Consider the following 22320-nt stretch of genomic DNA (forward strand, 5'->3'; position numbering starts at 1 on the left):
CCTTCAGTCTTTCAGTTTCTCCAGAAATATTTGTCCTTTCTAACAGTGTCTGTCAGCACTGTTAGGCATTGAGAATATCTTTGAATAGTGTCCCTTAATCGAGAAGATCATTCTAGTGAAGGAGACACATGTATCAAAAAACAATATAGCACACATGGTAAAGTTATAAAAGTTTGTACAGAGAGCTACAGGAACATAGGGTGAGTGATTAGTTTAACCCAGTGGAACTTTCAGAATCATTTGTATTATAAACATCAAAAGAGATAATAGATGAAAGCGTTTTATAAATAGTAAAAGCATTATAAATGTGAGATGTCCTTTTTACCAAGAATATCCCAGGCCAGGCAAGGAAACAAGATGTGCTTTTGCTTAGCACAGTGGCGGTAGGCAAAGGGCACAGCCCATTCCCCCCACTTTCGGACTTGGGGAGCTGAGACTCATCTCCTACCAAGGTGATTGTGAAGAACCTCTCATCGGGGACCCGAGTGGTACTCAAGTCACACTATGGCTACGAGGTGGAAGAAGTGAAAATCCTGGGAAAGGAACGCTACCTGGTGGCCCACACATCAGACACACTGCTGCTGGGGGACCTGACCACAAATCGCCTTAGTGAGGTAGGAACCAAACATTGGAGAGGTGGGGAATGGGGCATCCTGAGGTGCTCCCCAGATGAGCCAAGGTCCCTGGGGAAGGTCTCCATGGGATGCTCTAACATTCCTGTGTTGGGGACCTAGTTTCAGGGAGTGAGACCCAGGTTTAGAATCCTGGAATATGAATCACCGCTGTTGGACTTTTTTTTAAACACCTTCCCCCAGAAACACAGGGACCAAGGCAAAATCTGACATAGCATCTCTCTTGTGCAATGTCAAACCTCCCCAGATCAATCTCTCTGTGTCCCACCCTGTTGTTCTTGCAGCATTGTCTCGGGTGGTTATCCACAGGTTCCTTATGTCTTCTTCCCCCTTAACAGGTAGCTTGGCAGGGATCTGGTGGCAATGAGAAGTATTTCTTTGAAAATGAAAATGTGAGTAGAGCTTGATTCACCATAAACCTCCTTCTAGCTTCTGTGTCATAGGATGTCAAGTGGCAAGGGGTTGAGGAAACAGCAGATGAAATGGGAAGGTGAAATAGAGGAACAGAATAAAGAGAAAAGTGGACTTTGCTGTAAACTCACGATGTACCTCCCTCGACGGTTTGTCTCTTTCTTCATGCAATCTTTCCACCATCTAACCATCCCACTCATCCCCAGGTGTGCATGATCTTCAATGCTGGAGAGCTCACCCTGGTGGAATATGGGAGTAATGATACCCTGGGTTCTGTACGGACTGAATTCATGAACCCCCATCTCATCAGGTGACCCCACCTAGTTCTCTCCATTTTTGAAACCCAAAAGAATTCCTTTTTGACTTCTAACTCCTGTGTCCTCGAGTTAATCTAAAACCATCATCCCATGTCTTGTTGCAGAGCTCTTGTTAAACATCCTAGCTACCTAAGCCCATTTTGCCTTACCTGACCTTTCATATTTCAGTGTCCGTATTAATGAGAGGCGTCAGCGAGGAATGGAGGATAATAAGAAATTGGCTTATCTTGTTGATATCAAGACTATTGCTATAGGTGAGTAAGACTCCCTCATAATTGTAATAACAAAATTGATGTTTATAAAGCACTTCCGTATCACAAGATTGTGTGCAGTGGAGAATCCAAGACTCTGAGAGGCAGCAGGCAAATGTGTGTCTGCATTCTTACAGAGGATATGTGAAGTGTTTAAATTCACGAGTGTGTCTGTGTCTAGAGGTCTAGATATAGATACCTTGATGTGTATAGGCCTGCCCATATAATTATTCATGTTCTCTAAGCATTTATCTTAGGGCTGGAAAATTGGGAATTGTAGGGAAGAACCATTAGAAAATTTAAGAATTTTCCTGTTTAGACTTCATAGGGTCACAGATTCTTAGAACTGGTAAGTCCCCTTAGGAAGGGGACTTACTTTCTGTATGCTGCTAAGTCGCTTCAGTTGTGCCTGACTCTGTGCGACCCCATAGACAGCAGCCCACCAGGCTCCCCCGTCCCTGGGATTCTCCAGGCAAGAACACTGGAGTGGGTTGCCATTTCCTTCTCTGTATAGTTTGTCATTAATAAGTAGTGATGACACATTTTATGTACGTGTCACAAGTGTTCACATTTATAAATCGTACTTTATATGGGCTTCCCTAGTGGCTCAGAGGTTAAAGTGTCTGCCTGTAATGTGGGAGACCTGGGTTCGATCCCTGGGTCGGGAAGATCCCCTGGAGAAGGAAATGGCAACCTACTCCAGTATTCTTGTCTGGAGAATCCCATGGACGGAGGAGCTTGGTGGGCTACAGTCTATGGGTCGCAAAGAGTCGGACACGACTGAGTGACTTCACTTTCACTTTATATATTAATAGTTAATTTTGTATCATGAAATGTTTCAAGCATAGGGAAAAAGTATAAAAAATAGCATGATATTCTCTGAAAAGCTTATTAGAGAATAACATATCCAGGTAGTGTAGTTGTTAACAGCAGAGCTCTGGAGTCAAACCGTCCCACTTCTCTACTTATTACCTGTGTGATCTTCAGGTAAATTACTTATCCTTTCTGTATCTCAATTTCCTCATCTACAATGTGGGGATAAAAATAGCACCTACTTCGTATGAAAAGCACTTAGACTAGTGCCTAGTATATGATAAGTGCTTAATAAATGTTAGCTATTCATAATAATAATATTATTATTACTTGTATACCCATAATAATATCATTATGAATAGCTAACATTTGTTACATACTTATTATATACCAAGCAGTAGTCTAAGTGCTTTTCTTATTATTATTACTTGTATACCCATGGGCTTCCCTGATGGCTGAGTGGGTAAAGAATCTGCCTGCAATGCAGGAGACATAGGAGACAGGGGTTCAATCCCTGTGCTGGGAAGATTCCCTGGAAAAGGAAATGGCAACCCACTCCAGTATTCTTGCTTGGAAAATCCCATGGACAGAGGAGCCTGAGAGGCCACAGTCCATGGGGTAGCAGAAGGGTCAGACATGACTTAGTGACAGGGAAGAGCTCTGTACCCATACCAAATTCTGTCAAATCCTTAACATTCCATTATATTTTCCTTGGATCTTTTCTCTCTTCTTTTATTGGTGGACATTTAAGTTGTTGGTTTTTCCCTGTTGCAGTATTTCAGTTCTCTAAGGTTTACACCCAGCGTGGAATTGCTGAATCATAAAAGAGGTACATCCTCAATTTCACTAAATATTTCCAAATTGCTCTCTGAAGAGGTTGTACCAATTTACAGTCCCACAAGCAGTACACTTCCACATCCTCTCCAATGCTTGAAATTGCCTGACTTCATAATTGGCTCAATCTGATGTATTCAATATATGAAAATATATTTAATTCTATTAATTTTTTGTTCATTTGTTTATTGGCATTTTGGATTTCTTCTTCTGTGAATTGCCAGTTTATATCCATTGCCTCTTTTTAAAATTAGATTGTTTTTTCCTTGTTTGGGCTTCCCTTGTGGCTCAGCTGGTAAAGAATCCACCTGAAATGCGGGAGACATGGGTTCGATCACTGGGTTGGGAAGATCCCCTGGAGAAGGGAAAGGCTACCCACTCCAGTATTCTGGCCTGGACTATACAGTCCATGGGGTCACAAAGAGTCTGACATGACTGAGTGACTTTCACTCACTTTCTTGGTTACTTGAAGGAGTTCTGTGTGTGTGCAGGTATAGACTTTGATGGTTATTTGCACTGCAGTTATTTTGTCTCACCCTGTGGCTTGTCTTTTCTCTCCTTTTCAGCATCTTTTAGTGTTTAGGCATTTTTAAGTTTAATGTAATTCATCACTTTTTAAAAATTGAAGTATAGTTGATTTACAGTGTTGTGTATCACTTTTTAATAAATAGTTTGTGGGTTTTGAGGTCTTATTTAGGAAATCCCCTTCTATTCCCTCCTATATTTTGACACTTAAAATTTTTGCCTTTTTCCTGCAATTTATTTTTGTGCATAATATAAGTAGGAAGCTAATTTTATTTTTCCATATGTGTAACCATTTATTGAAAATCCATTCTTCTCCCAATAATACATTATGTCATCTCTCATAAATCAAGTTTCCATATACATATGGGTCTGTCCTTAAGATATTTTTACATTTCAAGAATTTTATATTTCATATGAGGTTTCTGAGCTCAGAAATATAAGTATAATGCAAATAATAACACAGTCCACTGGCCTAAGTTCTAATAGCAGTAGTGAGCCGTATGACTTTGGACAAGTCACCTCACTCTGTAGGTCTCATCTTTAGTGTACATTGACGGAGTTTATCTCTTAACTTTTTTGTGTCACCAACCCCTTTGAGTATCTAATTGAAAACATAAATCCTTTCCCAGAAAAATATCCACACACATAATTTTGTGTGTAATTTAAGGGTGCTCATAGAAATAGGGTCCCCACAGCTTTAGCATTTTCTAATTGTACTTATAACTGAGGCGTTAAAACATGGATTTACTATTTTGCTTTTGAATTAAAGAAAAATTCATTTCTAAGTTGGTCTTCCCAGTTGTGGCTATCAGCTGGCGTTTGGTCTTTAGCTTAAGCATATATAACAAAAACAGGCACATTGCTCATTGATAATGTATAAGATAATTGACAATGTATGCTGGTGCTGCTAAGTCGCCTCAGTCGTTTCTGACTCTGTGTGACCCCATAGACGGCAGCCCACCAGGCTCCCCAGTCCCTGGGATTCTCCAGGCAAGGACACTGGAGTGGGTTGCCGTTGCCTTCTCTGGAACTGACAATGTATCAGTTCAGTTCAGTTCAGTCGCTCAGTCGTGTCCAACTCTTTGTGACCCCATGAACCGCAGCACACCAGGCCTCCCTGTCCATCACCAACTCCCAGAGTCCACCCAAACCCATGTCCATCGAGTCGGTGATGCCATCCAACCATCTTCTCCTCTGTCATCCCCTTCTCCTCATGCCCTCAATCTTTCCCAGCATCAGGGTCTTTTCCAATGAGTCAGCTCTTCGCATCAGGTGACCAAAGTACTGGAGTTTCAGCTTCAACATCAGTCCTTCCAATGAACACCCAGGACTGATCTCCTATAGGATGGACTGGTTGGATCTCCTTGCAGTCCAAGGGACGTTCAAGAGTCTTCTCCAACACCACAGTTCAAAAGCATCAGTTCTTCAGTGCTCAGCTTTCTTTATAGTCCAACTCTCACATCCATACGTGACTACTGGAAAAACCATAGCCTTGACTAGACGGACGTTTGTTGACAAAGTAATGTCTCTGCTTTTTAATATGCTATTTAGGTTGGTCATAACTTTCCTTCCAAGGAGTAAGCATCTTTTAATTTCATGGCTGCAATCACCATCTGCAGTGATTTTGGAGCCCCCCAAAATAAAGTCTGACACTGTTTCCCCATCTATTTTCCATGAAGTGATGGGACCAGATGCCATGATCTTAGTTTTCTTAATGTTGAGCTTTAAACCAACTTTTTCGCTCTCCTCTTTGACTTTCATCAAGAGGCTCTTTAGTTCCTCTTCACTTCGTGCCATAAGGGTGGTGTCATCTGCATATCTGAGGTTATTGGTATTTCTCCCGGCAATCTTGATTCCAGCTTGTGCTTCCTCCAGCCCAGCGTTTCTCATGATGTACTCTGCATATAAGTTAAATAAGCAGGGTGACAATATACAGCCTTGATGTGCTCCTTTTTCTGTTTGGAACCAGTCTGTTGTTTCATGTCCAGTTCTAACTGTTGCTTCCTGACCTGCATACAGATTTCTCAAGAGGCAGGTCAGGTGGTCTGGTATTCCCATCTCTTTCAGAATTTTCCACAGCTTATTGTGATCCACACAGTCAAAGGCTTTGGCATAGTCAATAAAGCAGAAATGATGCTGTGAAAGTGCTGCACTCAATATGCCAGCAAATTTGGAAAACTCAGCAGTGGCCACAGGACTGGAAAAGGTCAGTTTTCATTCCAGTCTCAAAGAAAGGCAGTGCCAAAGAATGCTCAAACTACTGCACAATTACACTCATCTCACACACTAGTAAAGTGATGCTTAAAATTCTCCAAGCCAGGCTACAGCAATACATAAACTGTGAACTTCCAGATGTTCAAGCTGGTTTTAGAAAAAGCAGAGGAACCAGAGATCAAATTGCCAACATCCACTGGATCATGGAAAAAGCAAGAGAGTTCCAGAAAAACATCTATTTCTGCTTTATTAATTATGCGAAAGCCTTTGACTATGTGGATCACAATGTATAAGATAATATGTAAGAGCTATGAATGGGCTTTGTTTAGGAGACTCCCTGAAAGCATCCTAGCCAACCCTGAGTGGTCTGTTCTAAGCATGATTGTTTCTTAATGTTATCTACAAAATTCAGACCCAGCTAATATTTATCCCCTACACTGACCCGCCTAACTTTAGTCAGAGGTTCCTCCTATTGTGTCTGTGCACCTTCAACACTGATAGACCCTCCTGTTTTTATGGCTTGGAGCACCTGTGATCACTGAGGTCATTTCATTCATCAGCTTTCTCTCATTGGTAGGCTTGCTGTAACTGGGGCTTATCGTGAGTAACGGAAGCCATAGTTTTGACCTGCTATGAGACAAGTCCCAGAGTCCCAGAGAGGAATCAGATTTCTTGATGGGTCTGGATCTTCTAACTTAACTGCAGAGTTAAATGAAATCTCTGTAAATTTAGAAGAAACACGGCATCCAAAGCAACTTAGCAAAACTATATTATACTGACCATTTGTACTCCTGAGTGACGTGCTCTAGACTAATGCAATATTCTTAAAACCAAACTTTCATAAGCCACCTCATGCTTTGTGCGTGATTATGTGGAATCTCTCTTTTTCACACTGTTTCCTTTACTCTCTAGTGGACCTGATTGGCGGCTACAACATTGGCACCATCAGCCATGAGAGCCGTGTGGATTGGCTGGAACTTAATGAGACTGGGCACAAGCTTCTCTTCAGGGACCGGAAACTTCGTGTGAGAAGGGTTACTAAGGCCTTAACCACTGACTGGTCCATAAAGGATGTGGTACTAGCTGCCACCAGGGACGGTGGGAGGCAGAATGGGACATGATTTCTTGGGGCTGTGCCATAAGCATAATGAACAGCACAGAAGGATCAACATTTTTTACATCTAATATCACCACGCATCCCATTTTACCCTGAGAGATTGTATCATGCAGGCACCAAAGTCACGAGGGGAATTTGGGAGTTGGTGTGTCTCTTACTATTCACAAATCTGTGACTTCATGAACCATCCTCACCCCTGCGTTCCTCTTCCTCAACGCCCAGCTGACCTTTACCACACATACTTCTCCAGTGCTCTTCGACCACACTTACCTGACCGCACTGACCCTGACTTGAGGACAGTCTCCCCCAGCCCTTTATTGATTCTGATCTCAGTGTGGTATCGCCAATGAGTTCGACCTCAGGGACTACCTGGTGATTTTTCATTTCATTTTCACTGTGATGTAAAAGCCACATCACATATTTCCAGGCCATTTAATTTGTCTCATGACCTTATTTTTGTAATTTAGACCAATAACTCTGGCCCAGAGTTATTCTAGGAGTGAAAGTCTGACCTTCACCTAACTTAAATTCCTAGGGTGTAGCCCTTTGCTCTTTTGGTCATCTCTTATTTGGCCAGTGTCAGAATATACCAACCAAGCATGAACTTGAAGGGTTTATGGTTGAAGTTCAGTAAGCTTTGAAATTCAGCATGTACCTGACTAGTGGGCTAGCTCACCACATTTCCCCATTAGGAAATGATCAGATGGGAAGACACCCACGTCTTTTCTTAATTGTGTATCTACTTCTTCCTCCTCCAGTTGCATCTGTACGATATCGAAAGCTGCTCTAAGACGATGATCCTCAACTTCTGCTCCTACGTGCAGTGGGTCCCAGGAAGTGATGTGCTGGTGGCTCAGAACCGAAACAACTTGTGTGTGTGGTACAACATTGAGGCACCCGAGAGGGTCACCACGTCCTCTATCAGGGTATGTCAACATCAGGGCACCTCACACATAGTGTCGAGCTGATTAATTGGAACCCAAGGAAACTTGGAAGGCTGCTTGGTTTCTCTGCCTGCCACCCATAACCTCTCTGATGGAGCTGACAGGAGACACTTACACTGCTTCCCACAGTGCTCTGGGCCCCAGAGCCATCCTCGTTCAGATTCCTGACATTATATTAGACCCTCAGAGTACTAGTCCCTATTATAGTGGGAATTCACCAAGTCGAATTGTAGAGTTCCCTTTGACTGGAAGATCCCCAATTGGGGAGGAGTTCCATATCACACCTCCTTATGTGCTGATTCTCTGTTACAAGCCATTCAGAGTTCTGTTTTTTTCAGACTGCTGATCACACCCTCTGTTCTACCCCATGACAACATCACTCACACAGTAATATCCCAAATCTGGGAGTGTGAGCAGTAGGGTTGGATGACGGTGGGTCTTTTCTGCAGTTGAGCCTGTGTCAACACTCACCTGGAATTCTGGTGGGGTGGGGGGATTGAATTTTTACAGGGTGATGTTGTAGGTCTGGAGCGAGGTGGGGGAAAGACAGAGGTGATGGTGACCGAAGGTGTGACTACAGTTGCCTACACCCTGGATGAGGGTCTTATTGAGTTTGGAACAGCCATTGATGACGGCAACTATACCCGGTGAGACACGAGGTTGATAACCAGCACAGTGGTGGGAAAGTCTGGGTCTGAGGACCTGCCTGAGGTGGGCAGTGAAAGCAGCCATGTCTGAAAAGGACTTGGTGGTCCTGGGAGGAGATTAGACAAAAAGGGCAAATAATTGCCTCCCCCGTCCTCTTGCTGCCCCATCACCAATATTCCTTAGTGTCTTCCTGACCTTGGACTCATTCCTTGTGCTTTGCTTCCTTCCCTCTGCAGGGCCACAGCCTTCTTGGAAACTCTGGAAATGACCCCAGAAACAGAAGCAATGTGGAAAACCTTGAGCAAGCTGTCACTGGAAGCAAAGCAGCTACACATTGCTGAGAGGTGAGCCGGGCTGTGGAACCCAGGTGCCAGGCAGCTCGGAGGGAGAGATGGCCGCACAGTGTCTTCCCCATGGGCCGCTCCTCCCCAGGGTTGGGGCACCTCTTGCCTTCCCATGCCAACAGATGTCATAGAACCCTTCCATAGTGCAGTTATTCCAAACATCCTCCCATCCTAGAGTATGAGAGTATGACTTTTATTTATTTTTTAAAATTTTTATTGGACTATAGTTGCTTTACAGTATTGTGTTAGTTTCTTGCTGAACAACAAAGTGAATCAGGTATTCATACACATACACATATATCCCCTTTTCTTTAGATTTCCTTCCCATTTAGGTCACCACAGAACACTGAGTAGAGTTCCCTGTGCTATACAGTGGGCTCTCGTTAGTTATCTGTTTGATTGGATACATGAGTAGTGTATATGTGTCAATCCCAATCTCCCAATTCATCCCATCCCCTCTTCTTCCTTTGGCAACCATAAGTTTGTTCTCTGCAACTGAGACTCTATTTCTGCTTTGCAAGTAAGTTCATCTCTACCATTTTCTAGATTCTACATTTAAGCAATATATGCTATTTGTTTTTATCTGACTTCCTATAAGAGTATGTCTTTTATTGTTTTCACTCCCCCACCTTGTAACTAGGTGCCGCTTCCAAGTGTTTAACGCTCCTACCCTACAATCTATGTGTTGATGTGTATATTCCAATAATGGTATAGGAGTGTAATTAACAGGAAAAACATGGGACTCCAGACTCTCCTATTTCAAATCTTGATTCCATTTACCAACTGTGTAACTTTAGAGAGATTAACTTAACCTTCTCAAGCCTTGGCTTCCCCATTTTCTCTATGAAGTGAGGATAATAACAGTATTCACCTTGCAGGATGGTGAAGAAGAGTGGCAGAGTGGCAGTGATAGGGGAGACTAAATGACAGGATCTGTGCAAAGAGCACAGACCGGAGTGCTCATTAAACATCAGCTGCTGTGGCTTTGGCGAAGATTCATCCTTGGTCCCTTTTATCCCATCCCCCCACAGCTAGACTCACTGCAAGTCATAGGGACAGTGAGCCAGGGTTTTTATAACATACCCCCAGATCTCTTATTTGTTCAACCCTACTGTCTCCACCCTAGAACAGACCACCACCATCTCCTGCATACAGTGGTGTAAAAACCTCTTAATTAGTCTCTTAATTAATTAGAAACTACTACTTAGACCCCTACAATCCTTAGAACCACAGCAGCTGTGGTAATTTTTTAAAAACATAAATTAGATTAAATCATTTTCTTGCTTTTGTGCTTTGTATAAAACACAAACTCCTAAGGCCCCACAAGATTTGACCCGCTTCCTTCTCATATCAGGTACTTGCCCATTAGTCTCCAGCCACACAGGCATCCTTTGTCCCTTTGAGCACACCAAGATCACTCCTGCCTTGGGCCCTTTATACTAGCTTCTCCCTTTGCCTGGAGTAATTTTCCTCCATCTTGCCATGATTGGCTCGCTCTTGGATTCAGGTCTCAGCTCAGATGACAGCTCCTGGAACAGGCCTTCTCTAACAACCAACTTAAATAGTCCCCTTAGTTTCATTTTCCATTATTCCAGTTAATCTTTGTTTATTTGTTTGCTAATTATCTGTTTCCACTAGAAAGTAAGTTCCTTGAGAGCCAGGCCCTCATCTTTGTTTTTGTGTCCTCAGTGGCAAGAACAAGTGCCTGGCATATAATGGATGCTCATTATATATCTGCTAAACCGATGAATTAATGATGATTCTATAATAATATTATTATTGTTATTGCTTCCATACTTTAGGTGCTTTTCTGCTTTGGGACATGTTGCAAAAGCTCGGTTCCTCCATGAAACCAATGAGATTGCAGATCAAGTGTCTCAGGAATATGCAAGTATTCTCCTGATTCGTTCACTTTTTGAGCTGCGATTTCTCTTGGCACTCAGACCCACAACTCTTAGCTTTCCAGCCATGGCTAATTTCCTCTACGCTGCCCTCCCTATCGCCACCTTCAAGTCAGGCCATTTTGAAGTTGTTTGCCAAACCTCAAGCCTCTGAGCCCCAAGTTTTTCAGCTTCCTAAGCCTTTAGCCTCCACATCTCTCTGACCTTCCTGTCTCCACTTACACAGACAGAATTGTTCATGGGCACCAACAATAACCAGAACTTTCTTTTTTTCCACAGGGTGGAGAAGGAACAGACTTTTATCAGGTCCGAGCACGACTAGCCATGCTGGAGAAGAACTACAAGTTGGCGGAAATGATCTTCTTAGAACAGGTAATAGGAGCAGAGGAGCTGGATGGAAGAGGGCATCAGAGAGGAAAAAAGTGAGGCAAACTCAAGAGGAAGAATGAGCGCTGGTCAGCTGGGCTATCAGGCCTGGAGAGAAACTTTAAAAACTTTTATACAGTGAATTTCACTGCTCCATAATTTCCTCCTCTGGGTTCATTCTGACAATCACTTCTTTACTTCATAGAAAGTCTACCATCTCCTTTTGTTCTCCACAATTCTTGTGCATGGAGATAGATCCCGATTTGGTGAGGCTCAAAGCTTATTTAGTTTGAGAAGCCCTCTTTAAGAAAAGTTGATTTGGAAGGAGCCTGTGCAAATAAGGTGCCCTGAAGCTTAAGCTTCTTTTAGTTTCATACTAAGGATGAAGCTTTCAACCCACACAGGCTGGCATCTCAGCCAGGCTGAGGAGAGCTTGCTAATTTCTGATCCTCGTGTCTTCCTGGTATCCCTCCTCCCTCTGCCCGGCCTCCCCTAGAATGCCGTTGAAGAGGCCATGGACATGTACCAGGAGCTACACCGCTGGGATGAATGTATCGCTGTGGCTGAGGCCAAGGTACCAGTTCTGTCTTCCCCACAGTTGTTCAGAACTAGGGCCCACCAGTATCAGAAACCCCTTCTTGTCAAGGAGGCTGCAGGAGCTGGAACAGTGTTGGGGTTGCACCTCACAGTGCGGGGAGTTGGGCTGCTGGTGACTGGGAGGATTTCGGCTGTTACAGTGGGATTGGACATGATGGGAAGCAGCGGGGCAGGAAAGAGGGGCGTGACTCCTGGTTCTCTTCTGCTGAATGTCAGGGGCACCCGGCCCTAGAGAAGCTGCGCCGGGGTTACTACCAGTGGCTGATGGACACACAGCAAGAGGAGCGGGCAGGCGAACTTCAGGAGAGCCAAGGGGATGGGCTAGCAGCCATCAGCCTCTACCTCAAAGCTGGGCTCCCTGCCAAGGCTGCTCGGCTGGTGCTGAACCGAGAGGAACTGCTGGCCAACACGGAGCTGGTGGAGCACATCACCGCTGCCCTGATCAAGGGCGAGCTGTATGAACGGGTACCCCGGCTTCCAGTTCCCATCCCTTAGCCCCCAGGGCTCAGTGCCCTCTCCTACCCAGCGGTGTCTTGGAGTGCACAGCCCTCCCTGACTGCTGGCTGAATCCCCTACCTTGCGGGGCTGACAGTTGATTTTTGTGTAGTAGGGGTATCTTTGAAGTAACATGGGATGTGTTAACAGGCAGGTGATCTCTTTGAGAAGATTCGAAATCCACAGCGGGCCCTGGAGTGCTACTGTAAAGGCAGCGCATTCATGAAAGGTACTGACCAGTCCACAGTGTTGTGGACTCCTGCCCTAACAGTCCCCTGACTCCTGCCCTAACAGTCCCCTGACACCTGGCTTCAGGGATCCCCCTCCCTTGTGCTCCACGCCTCACTTCTCTGCCTCACAGTGCCCGAAGCCTGCACTGAGTGCCCTCTCTGTCTCCGGCAGCGGTGGAGCTGGCTCGGTTGGCATTCCCAGTGGAAGTGGTGAGATTAGAGGAGGCATGGGGGGACCACCTGGTGCAGCAGAAGCAGCTTGATGCGGCCATTAATCATTACATCGAAGCCAGGTGTGGTGGTCCAGGGGTGCAGAGGGCATTTGGACATGAGGTGAGAGGTGATGGGACAGGCAAGGGCAGCAAGGCCTCACTAAAACAAGGCAAATCTCCGAATGTGGGTTGGAGTATGCTTGAGGTATCTCTACCTCCATCCATTTTCCTCTTTCCTCATACTCCAACTACGCCAGGTGCTCCATTAAGGCAATTGAGGCTGCCCTGGGTGCCCGCCAGTGGAAGAAGGCAATTTATATATTAGATCTGCAGGACCAGAACACTGCGTCCAAATACTATCCTCGCGTGGCCCAGCACTACGCATCTCTGCAGGAGTATGAGGTGAGGGACAGCCCCTTTCTGCAGCATGAAGCAGTATGGCACAGGAGGACGAGGAGAGAACCCAGAAGAAGGAGTGGGGGCCACCTCACTAGATCCTTCTTACTGGGGCCCAACAGTGTCACCTCCCTAAATGAGACACACCACCATTTCATTCTGACATGACACAGAACCCTCTCCCAGACATATAAAGCAGGTCTCTAGCATGAGAGATGCTTCAAGAATAACTTCAACATTAGCAGATGCAAACTATTATGTATAGGATGGATAAACAAGGTCCTGTTGTATAGCACAGGGAACTATATTCAATATCCTGTAATAAACCATAATGGAAAAGAATATATATATATATATGTGTGTGTGTATATATATATATAAAACTGAAGCAGAAGTTAACATTGTAAATTAACTATACCTCAATAATATTTTTTAAAATTAAAAGAGTATCACCAACATATTTACAGTATAGAATCATGGACTGCAAAAACGTGAGGCCATCTTAAGTTCAGTTCAGCCGCTCAGTCGTGTCCAACTCTTCGCCACCTCACGGACTGCAGCATGCCAGGCCTCCCTGTTCATCACCAACTCCCAGAGTTTACTCAGACTCATGTCCATTAAGTCGGTGATGCCATCCAACCATCTCATCTCCTTCTCCTCCTGCCTTCAATCTTTCCTAGCATCAGGGTCTTTTCCAATGAGTCGGTTCTTTGCATCAGGTGGCCAGAGTATTAGAGTTTCAGCATCAGTCCTTCTAATGAATATTCACTACTGATTTCCTTTAGGATTGACTGCTTGGATCTCCTTGCAGTCCAAGGGACTCTCAAGAGTATTCTCCAACATCACGGTTGAAAAGCATCAAAGAAAGTTCAAAAGCTTTCTTTATAGTCTCTCACATCCATACATGACTCTTGGAAAAACCATAGTTTTGACTAGACAGACCTTTGTTGGCAAAGTAATCTTAAATTCCCACTGTATTGTCCTTATACCGTTTGGGGCTGGTCTTTTATCGAAACAAGAAAGCCTGAGACACCTACAGTCACCTTGTCTTCTCTGTGACTGGACGCTAATGGAGTCCCAGGCTCTGCTCCCTCCCAGCTGAGGTTTGCTCTTTCCTCCAGGCTGCTTTCACTCTGTCACTCTGACCTTTTGCCTCTTCCTGTCTCACCTGCAGATTGCGGAAGAGCTCTACGCTAAGGGAGACCGGACGAAAGACGCCATAGACATGTACACCCAGGCTGGCCGCTGGGAGCAAGCCCACAAGGTGGGCAACAGGTGACATTCATGAGAGGAGAATGCCACCTTCATGGTTGTGTTGTCCCTTCCCCTAGTCGCCAATCTCCCCACTTCACTGGGCTCCCTGCAAGCCAAAGAAGAGTACCAGAGTACGGTCTGGGTAACTGATGCTTAGCCAGAAGCAAAGGCAAGGATCATGAGAGGCTCTAGTTCCCAAACCTGCAATTCTGAAGAGAGCAGATGGCCTTGGGAGCTGGGAATCTGAAATACCTCTGTTGAAGCTCTAGCCACTCTGGTAGCTGTTCTCATTCGTGCTCCTAGAGCCCAGTGGGTGCAGTAGGAGTATATTAGTGGGATCAGGTGCCCCCACCCAGCACAGGGCATCTCTGACCCTCCTGCCTTAGCAGAATGTAGTTCTTATTCTGCTCTTTATGGACTTGGGATCCCTGAGCTGAGTAGGAGAGTGGCAGTAACCAAACTCCTGTGCTTATTGGGAAAGTTCAGAGTTCCTGTGAAAACAAGCTTCCTTGAAGAAACCCCACTTCCACTTCCCTGTCCACTTTGTGTTGCCCTCTGCTTCCCTTGGGAATTAGTGCCTGAGGCTGCCCTGACCCTGTGTGTCTGCACAGCTGGCCATGAAGTGCATGAGACCAGAAGACGTCTCGGTGCTATACATCACTCAGGCTCAGGAGATGGAGAAGCAGGGCAAGTACCGAGAGGCTGAAAGGTGAGCCGTGGCCCCAGGGGAGGTGTAGCAGGATATGGGGCTTGAGGGCTAGGATCTGCAGATATGTGCCCTCTGCCCAGAAGACAGGGACGGAATCCCTTAGGAATGACTCTCACAGCAGGAATCTGGGTCTAGGAGGCCACAGGTGTTTCTCCTGTTCCCAGGCTATATGTGACCGTGGAAGAGCCTGATCTTGCCATCAGCATGTTCAAAAAGCACAAGTTGTATGATGATATGATTCGCTTAGTAGGGAAGCACCACCCAGATCTCCTCAGCGACACACACCTGCATCTGGGCAAGGTAGCTCTTCTCCTGCTTCTGCCCATCTTTCCCCCAAAGAGGCTCCATCTGCCCCTCTCCCCATCCTGACTTGCCTCTCCCTCCCCAGGAGCTGGAGGCTGAGGGCCGACTCCAGGAGGCTGAGTATCACTACCTTGAGGCCCAGGAGTGGAAGGCGACAGTGAACATGTACCGGTCCAATGGGCTTTGGGAAGAGGCTTACCGGGTAAGGATGCACAGGGTCCTTCCATCCTGCTTTCCCACGCTCAAGTAACTGTCTAATTTTAAACTGGTCGTGGGTGTCTTTGAAAAAAGTCCACACCTACACACACAATTTCACATACAATTTTAATGGTTTGTGAATGACCTGAAATCCATCCTTGGACCCTAATCAGGTTAATAGGGCTGAAATTTAGCCCTCTTCCTTCTGCTCTGGAGAGGTACCTGATCCTTTTCCAAGCTGAGGTCAAGTCAGAGATGACAAGGGAGCAGCCATGTACCCCTGTGTTGGAGGGTTGCCATGGGGCTTTGCTTTTCAGGTGGCCAAGGCTCATGGAGGAGCTAATGCCCACAAACACGTGGCCTATCTGTGGGCCAAGAGCCTAGGAGGAGAGGCTGCCGTTAGACTGCTCAACAAGCTGGGACTCCTGGAAGCTGCTATTGACCATGCTGCTGACAACTGGTGAGGCCCCAAGCCTTCTCTCTGGGGGCCCCATCTCAGACAGCCTCTATATAGAGAAAGAAAATTGATGTATAACTGAAAAGCATTTCTAGAGGCTGAAGCAAGAGTGAAGAAATGTGGTAAGGAGAGATCCTTGGAAGAGCTTGATAGAGAGGCAAGAATGAATTAGTAATTCTGCTCCTGTTCCCCTGGGGGCTCAGAAGGGTGTTTAATTTTTGGCTGTTCTAAGGAGAAAGGAGGAAAGAGATAATTTTTAAAGCTAAAATGCTCTAAGCCAGTAATTTACTGCTGAGTAATGTGTGATGTGAGTAAAGTGTGGGTCTCTCCAGTGGCTCAAATGGTAAAGAATCTACCTGCAATACAGGAGACTTGGTCTTGATCCCTGAGTTGGGAAGATTCCCCTGGAGAAGGAAATGGCAACCTACTCTAGTATTCTTGCCTGGAGAATCCCATGGATAGAGGAGCCTGGTGGGCTACAGTCTAAAGGGTCAGAAAGAGCTGGACATGACTGAGCAACTAAGCACACACACACACAGTGGAAATGTGATTCCATTAAATGCAAAATGAGCTTTTTTTAAAAATTAAGTTAAATTATTAATTTTTTGAAGTGTAGTTGATTTACAATATTTGTTTCAGGTGTCCCACATGGAGAGTCAATATTTTTTATAGATTATACTCCATTTAAGGTTATTATAAAACATTGGCTGTATTCCCTGTGCTGTGTAATGTATCCTTGTAGTTTATTTATACCGAGTAGTTTGTACCTCTTAATCTCCTATCCCTGTCTTACCCTTCCCCCTTTTCCTCTCCTCACTGATAACTACTGGTTTGTTCTCCATATCTGTGAGTCTGTTTCTGTTTTGTTATATTCATTTGTTTGTTTCATTTTTTAGATTTCATATATAAGTAATAACCTATAGTATTTGTCTTTATCTGACTTATTTTACTAAGCATAATACCTTCCTGGTCCATCCATGTTGTTGGAAATGGCAAATTTTCATTTTTTATGACTGAGTAATATTCATGTGTGTGTGTGTGTGTGTGACATCTTCTTTATTAATTTATCTGTTGATGGACACTTGGTTGCTTCCATATCTTGGCTATTGTAAATAATGCTACTATGAACATTGGGGTTCCTGTATCTTTAGTGTTTTTGTTTTCTTCAGCTATATACCCAGGAGTATAATTGTTGGATCTTATGGTAGTTCTGTTTTTCAGTTTTTTGAGGAACCTCCATACTGTTTTCCATAGCGACTACACCAAATTACATTCCCACCAACATTTCATATGGGTTCCCTTCTCTATACATCCTCACTAGTATTTGTTATTTGTAGATCTTTTTGATGCTAGCCATTCTGACAGATGTGAGTTGTCTTCTCATTGTGGTTTTGACTCGCATTTCTCTGATGATTATTGCTGTTAAGCATCTTTTCATGTTAGCCATCTGTATATCCTCTTTTGGAAAACATCTATTCAAGACTTCTGCCCAAAAGCAAGGTTTTCTTAAGCAAATGTTAAGAACACCAGTAGGAATCCTGCAATGAGTCAAGTTGCTATGGGTGGTTTTACTTGTTTCCAGAAGATTATCTTCCTGCTAGTGCAGATGTGGCTCTGTGGGAGGCGGTGGAAGCACCAGGGGTCCTTCTTGCCTATTGGTATCGTGCTCTCTGTGCTTTTCTTATCATTTTATTGATTTTTTAAAATCTGTCCCTTTTCTTTCCCTCAATCCTTGCCCTCTGTTTGTCTTCTCTTATAAAAGGAAATATAGTGTAGACAAACCTTGTTTGCACCTCCCATTTCAGCTCCTTTGAATTTGCTTTTGAACTCTCTCGGCTGGCCCTCAAGCACAAAACCCCTGAGATCCATCTCCGATACGCTATGTACCTGGAGGATGAGGTATAGATGTGGTTCTTCCCCAATACTTTTGACTCTGACCACAGAGCCCTCCTTCCCATGCCCTGGTCCACTGCTGCCAGGCATTCAGACCTCCTGTCTCACGGCTGCCTGGGGTGCCAGTCTCTTCCGCATCATGTATGGCTGTTTCCCTCTCCCTCTAGGGAAAATTTGAAGAGGCTGAAGCTGAATTTATCAAGGCCGGTAAACCCAAGGAAGCGGTCCTCATGTGAGTTACCCCACAAATCCACTAATCCTGTCCTCCCAGACTCAGCCCCAGGACCTCTCATTGTCACTTTCACCTTCATCTAAACCTAGTACCAATAACTCTTACCCTCTCTCAGTGACACGGTGGTTTGCCTCTCATCATTGAGGCTTCAGTCCTGTACTCAGCCTTCTCTCTGTCCTCATCTGGGAACAGGTTTGTCCATAACCAGGACTGGGAGGCAGCTCAGCGTGTGGCCGAGGCCCATGACCCTGACAGTGTCGCCGAGGTGCTCGTGGGGCAGGCTCGGGGGGCCTTGGAGGAGAAGGACTTCCAGAAAGCAGAAGGGCTGCTGCTTCGGGCCCAGAGACCAGGCCTGGCCCTCAATTACTATAAGGTGGGGCAGCAGATTCAGGAGAGGAATCCCATGAGGAAGGGTGAGAGGTAGGAGAGCCCATAGTGCACTACACTGAACCCTGGTTTTGAGAAGGTTAACCCTGGGGAAGGGGGAGGAGCAGAGAGAAGGAGGAAAAGAGGTCCAGGGACCCAGGGACCAGTGGGCTATAGTCGTGGGCCTGTGTGCAGTCGGAAGCTGTCATACCATCCTGATACCTGGAAATCTGAGCAGGAGGCTGGACTATGGAGTGATGCTCTGCGGATTTGCAAGGACTATGTGCCCAGCCAGCTGGAGGCACTGCAGGAAGAGTACGAGCGGGAAGCTACCAAGAAGGGGGCCAGGTATGAAGCCAGGGCTCCAGGAAAGAAGGGGGCCAGGTATGAAGCCAGGGGACCAGGAAATGTTGGCAGGACTGGGGGTGGGTCAGAAGGTGCACACAGGCTCAGCCACACTGCCCCTTCCCCTGTCCTGGTCACAAGGGCTCTCGTCCACACAGGGGCATGGAGGGTCTGGTGGAACAGGCTCGACAGTGGGAACAGGCTGGAGAGTACAGCCGTGCAGTCGACTGCTACCTCAAAGTGCGGGACGCAGGAAGCAGCAGCCTGGTGGAGAAGTGCTGGCTGAAGGTGAGGTGCCACACCCACTGGGCTCTGCTCCCCGCTCCGTTCACACCCAGCATTCCTTCTCAGACATTCTTTGTTTTCAGTCAGGTAGCAGGTGTATGCTGAGTTCCTGATGGATGCTAGACCAGAATCTATGAAGGCTATAAAAAGGGATGTAAGACAGAACCGGAGAGACAGAAATTGGGGGAAGGTAGACTAACACGTGGATCAGTTGCTTAATACTGCAAGTTAGTGAAGACAGAAGTTAACTAGTGAAGTTCAAGTAGAGTTCAGAGAAGGGCGAGATCTCCGTGGCCTGGAGGGGTCAGGGAGGCCTTGTGAGGGAAGAGTAGGCCTAGGGCCAGAGTTGGAAGGGCAAATCCAGACCCTGAAACTGGGCCGGATGGAGGCCATGAGAAAAGCAGAGGCCCCTTCTCCACTCAGTAGCTCCTGAATAAAAGCCTCTGGCAGATTAAGCCAAGCTAGTATGTTTCATCAATTCTAAGATGGATTCTTAGGGTCTTTGTGATGGGGATACATGTATATATTAATGATGTGCCTCAGACGCAGGGAAATAGGGTATTAGAAGTAATGAAGGGTTGAGACTGATCAGTCCCTGAATAAAATGTTTTTGTGCAGATGCCCCTGCAGAATTTTCCAAAGGTTGTGAGGCCTTGTCATTGAATAGCCCCTTGAAGTTAGAGGGGAAGGAAGTAGAAAGACTGAAGTTGGTTTTGAGAGTTTAGCAAGTTTTATTAGGTATTAAGCATCTGCAAGCTGGAATCAAGATTGCTGGGAGAAATATCAGTAACCTCAGATATACAGATGACACCACCCTTACGGCAGAAAGCGAAGAAGAACTAAACATCCTCTTGATGAAAGTGAAAGAAGAGAGTGAAAAAGGTGGCTAACACTCAACATTCAGAAAACTAAGATCATGGCTTCCGGTCCCATCACTTCATGGCAAATATATGGGGAAACAATGGAAACAGTGACAGACTTTATTTGGGGGGGCTCCAAAATCACTGCAGCCATGAAATTAAAAGATGCTTGCTCCTTAGAAGAAAAGCTGTGACCAACCTAGACAGGATATTAAAAAGCAGAGACATTACTTTGCCAACAAAGGTCCATCTAGTCAAAGCTGTGGTTTTCCTAGTAGTCATGTATGGATGTGAGAGTTGGACTATAAAGAAAGCTTTTGAACTTTGATGCTTTTGAACTGTGGTGTTGGAGAAGACTCTTGAGAGTCCCTTGGACTGCAAGGACATCCAAGCAATCAATCCTAAAGGAAATCAGTCATGAATATTCATTGGAAGGACTGATGCTGAAGCTGAAACTCCAATACTTTGGCCACCAGATGTGAAGAACTGACTCATTTGAAAAGACCCTGATGCTGGGAAAGATTGAAGGCGGGAGGACAAAGGGATGACAGAGGATGAGATGGTTGGATGGCATCACTGACTCAATGTACATGAGTTTGAGCAAGCTCCAGGAGTTGGTGAAGGACAGGGAAGCCTGGCATGCTGCAGTCCATGGGGTCACAAAGAGTCGGACATGACTGAGCGACTGAACTGAACTGAAGCATCTGCTGTACCTTACTCTAGGGAATTGTTAACCCAGGTCTGTGCACGACTATACCTTCTTTAGGTTAGTCACAGGGTGGGCTTTCTGGGTGGGAGCACTTAAGCCTTGAAGGGTTTGGCAGGTAAAGAAGAAAGGCAAGAACAGGTGGGGAAAGACCAGGAGGCTTCACATAGACTATAGCTGAAGTGGACTCTGTGGAAGTTAAAATCTGGTGAGGATATCAGCATCACAGCATAAACAGAGTGAGCTCATGGAACAGTTGGATTTGTAGAATTACTGAGTTTTATGGTTGAAAGGGGTCTCCAAAGTCATCTAAACCAGCACCGTCCAGTAGAAATACAATGCAGGTCACAAAGATCTAAGTCATATATGTAATTTTAAAATTTTCTAGTAGCCACACTCAAATAAGTGTAAAGAAAAAGGTGAAAATAATTATATTCTGCTTAACCTATTATACCAAAACTATTATCAATATTTCAACACAAAATCAATATAAAAATCTATCAAGGTAGTCTACATTCCTTTTTTCATACTAAGTCTTTGAAATATGTAAGGTTACTGCACATCTCAGGAACTAGCCACATGTGACTCGTGGCTGCTGTTCTGGGCAGTACAAATCTAGACCAACCATCACTCTGATGGGTGAGGAAACTGAAATTCAGAAATGCCCAACAGAAATAGTTGCAGAATGTCCTGGGCTCCTGCTTAAGAGGTTTTTTCCCTACACCATGCTACCACGGTTCTGTTTGTGACAAAGACCTTGAGAAACCAGTTTGTGAAAGGTGACAGAAGCAAATGCAGTGCTCTCAGGCAGCAGTGAGTGAAAGAGGAAGGGCTGAGAGGAACAGATAGGTCCTCTGATGGTCATGGAAAAGCTCTGATGGACCATGAGGCAGGATTTGCCCCAGAGGGCGGAAGGTGAGGGAGAAGGCAAGAAAGTTGGCATCTGGAGGCAAAAATAGAGCTGGTCGAGGACCCCTGGGCAGTATGTGTCTCTCTGCCCACTACCATCTTCTGCTCAACCACTCAGGCAGCTGAACTCTCCATCAAGTTTCTACCTCCCCCACGCAGTCTGGAAGTAGTTCGGGCTGTGGGACCCCAGCTGATTGGAATTGGAAAGCCCAGCGCAGTAAGTAGGATGCTGGAACTGACAGAAATAGATTCCACAGAGATGGGTAGAAGCTGTGTGAAGTCGGGGTTAGGGGGCGGGGGTCTCCTGGCAGGCTCGGCATGCATTTCTGTTTCCCCAGAGTTCCCAGAAGGGAGATGAGGGAAGGAGAGGAGAGAGACATCTCCAGTCTCAGATTTTCCCCTGTGTAGGCTGCAGAGCTCTATCTGAACCTGGACCTCGTCAAGGAAGCAATCGATGCTTTCATTGAGGGTGAGGAATGGAACAAGGCCAAGCGTGTAGCTAAGGAGCTAGATCCCCGGTAAGCTCATGACCCCTTCTCACTAGAAATTCTTTTAC

At 45.4% G+C, this 22320-nt stretch overlaps 1 protein-coding gene across 2 annotated transcripts in view; it reads left to right on the top strand.

Moving 5' to 3' along the window:
- The window catches only part of IFT172 (intraflagellar transport 172), a 34346-nt gene that overhangs the window by 8048 nt on the left and 3978 nt on the right, over positions 1-22320 (top strand). For both annotated transcript variants that reach the window (XM_005686884.2, XM_013967798.2), the window contains exons 11-37: positions 453-614; positions 971-1024; positions 1250-1353; positions 1529-1614; positions 6910-7022; positions 7873-8040; positions 8569-8705; positions 8943-9050; positions 10853-10937; positions 11231-11323; positions 11814-11891; positions 12131-12379; positions 12560-12638; positions 12812-12932; positions 13109-13253; positions 14422-14511; positions 15113-15210; positions 15375-15510; positions 15599-15715; positions 16029-16171; positions 17974-18067; positions 18229-18293; positions 18486-18666; positions 18898-19007; positions 19163-19292; positions 21883-21981; positions 22173-22282. In XM_005686884.2, the coding sequence (XP_005686941.1) occupies positions 453-614; positions 971-1024; positions 1250-1353; positions 1529-1614; positions 6910-7022; positions 7873-8040; positions 8569-8705; positions 8943-9050; positions 10853-10937; positions 11231-11323; positions 11814-11891; positions 12131-12379; positions 12560-12638; positions 12812-12932; positions 13109-13253; positions 14422-14511; positions 15113-15210; positions 15375-15510; positions 15599-15715; positions 16029-16171; positions 17974-18067; positions 18229-18293; positions 18486-18666; positions 18898-19007; positions 19163-19292; positions 21883-21981; positions 22173-22282 (3155 nt within the window). The remainder of the gene's footprint in view (positions 1-452; positions 615-970; positions 1025-1249; positions 1354-1528; positions 1615-6909; positions 7023-7872; positions 8041-8568; positions 8706-8942; positions 9051-10852; positions 10938-11230; positions 11324-11813; positions 11892-12130; positions 12380-12559; positions 12639-12811; positions 12933-13108; positions 13254-14421; positions 14512-15112; positions 15211-15374; positions 15511-15598; positions 15716-16028; positions 16172-17973; positions 18068-18228; positions 18294-18485; positions 18667-18897; positions 19008-19162; positions 19293-21882; positions 21982-22172; positions 22283-22320) is intronic.

This window comes from Capra hircus, chromosome 11 (genome assembly GCF_001704415.2).
Source record: "Capra hircus breed San Clemente chromosome 11, ASM170441v1, whole genome shotgun sequence".
Taxonomy (NCBI): Eukaryota; Metazoa; Chordata; class Mammalia; order Artiodactyla; family Bovidae; genus Capra; species Capra hircus.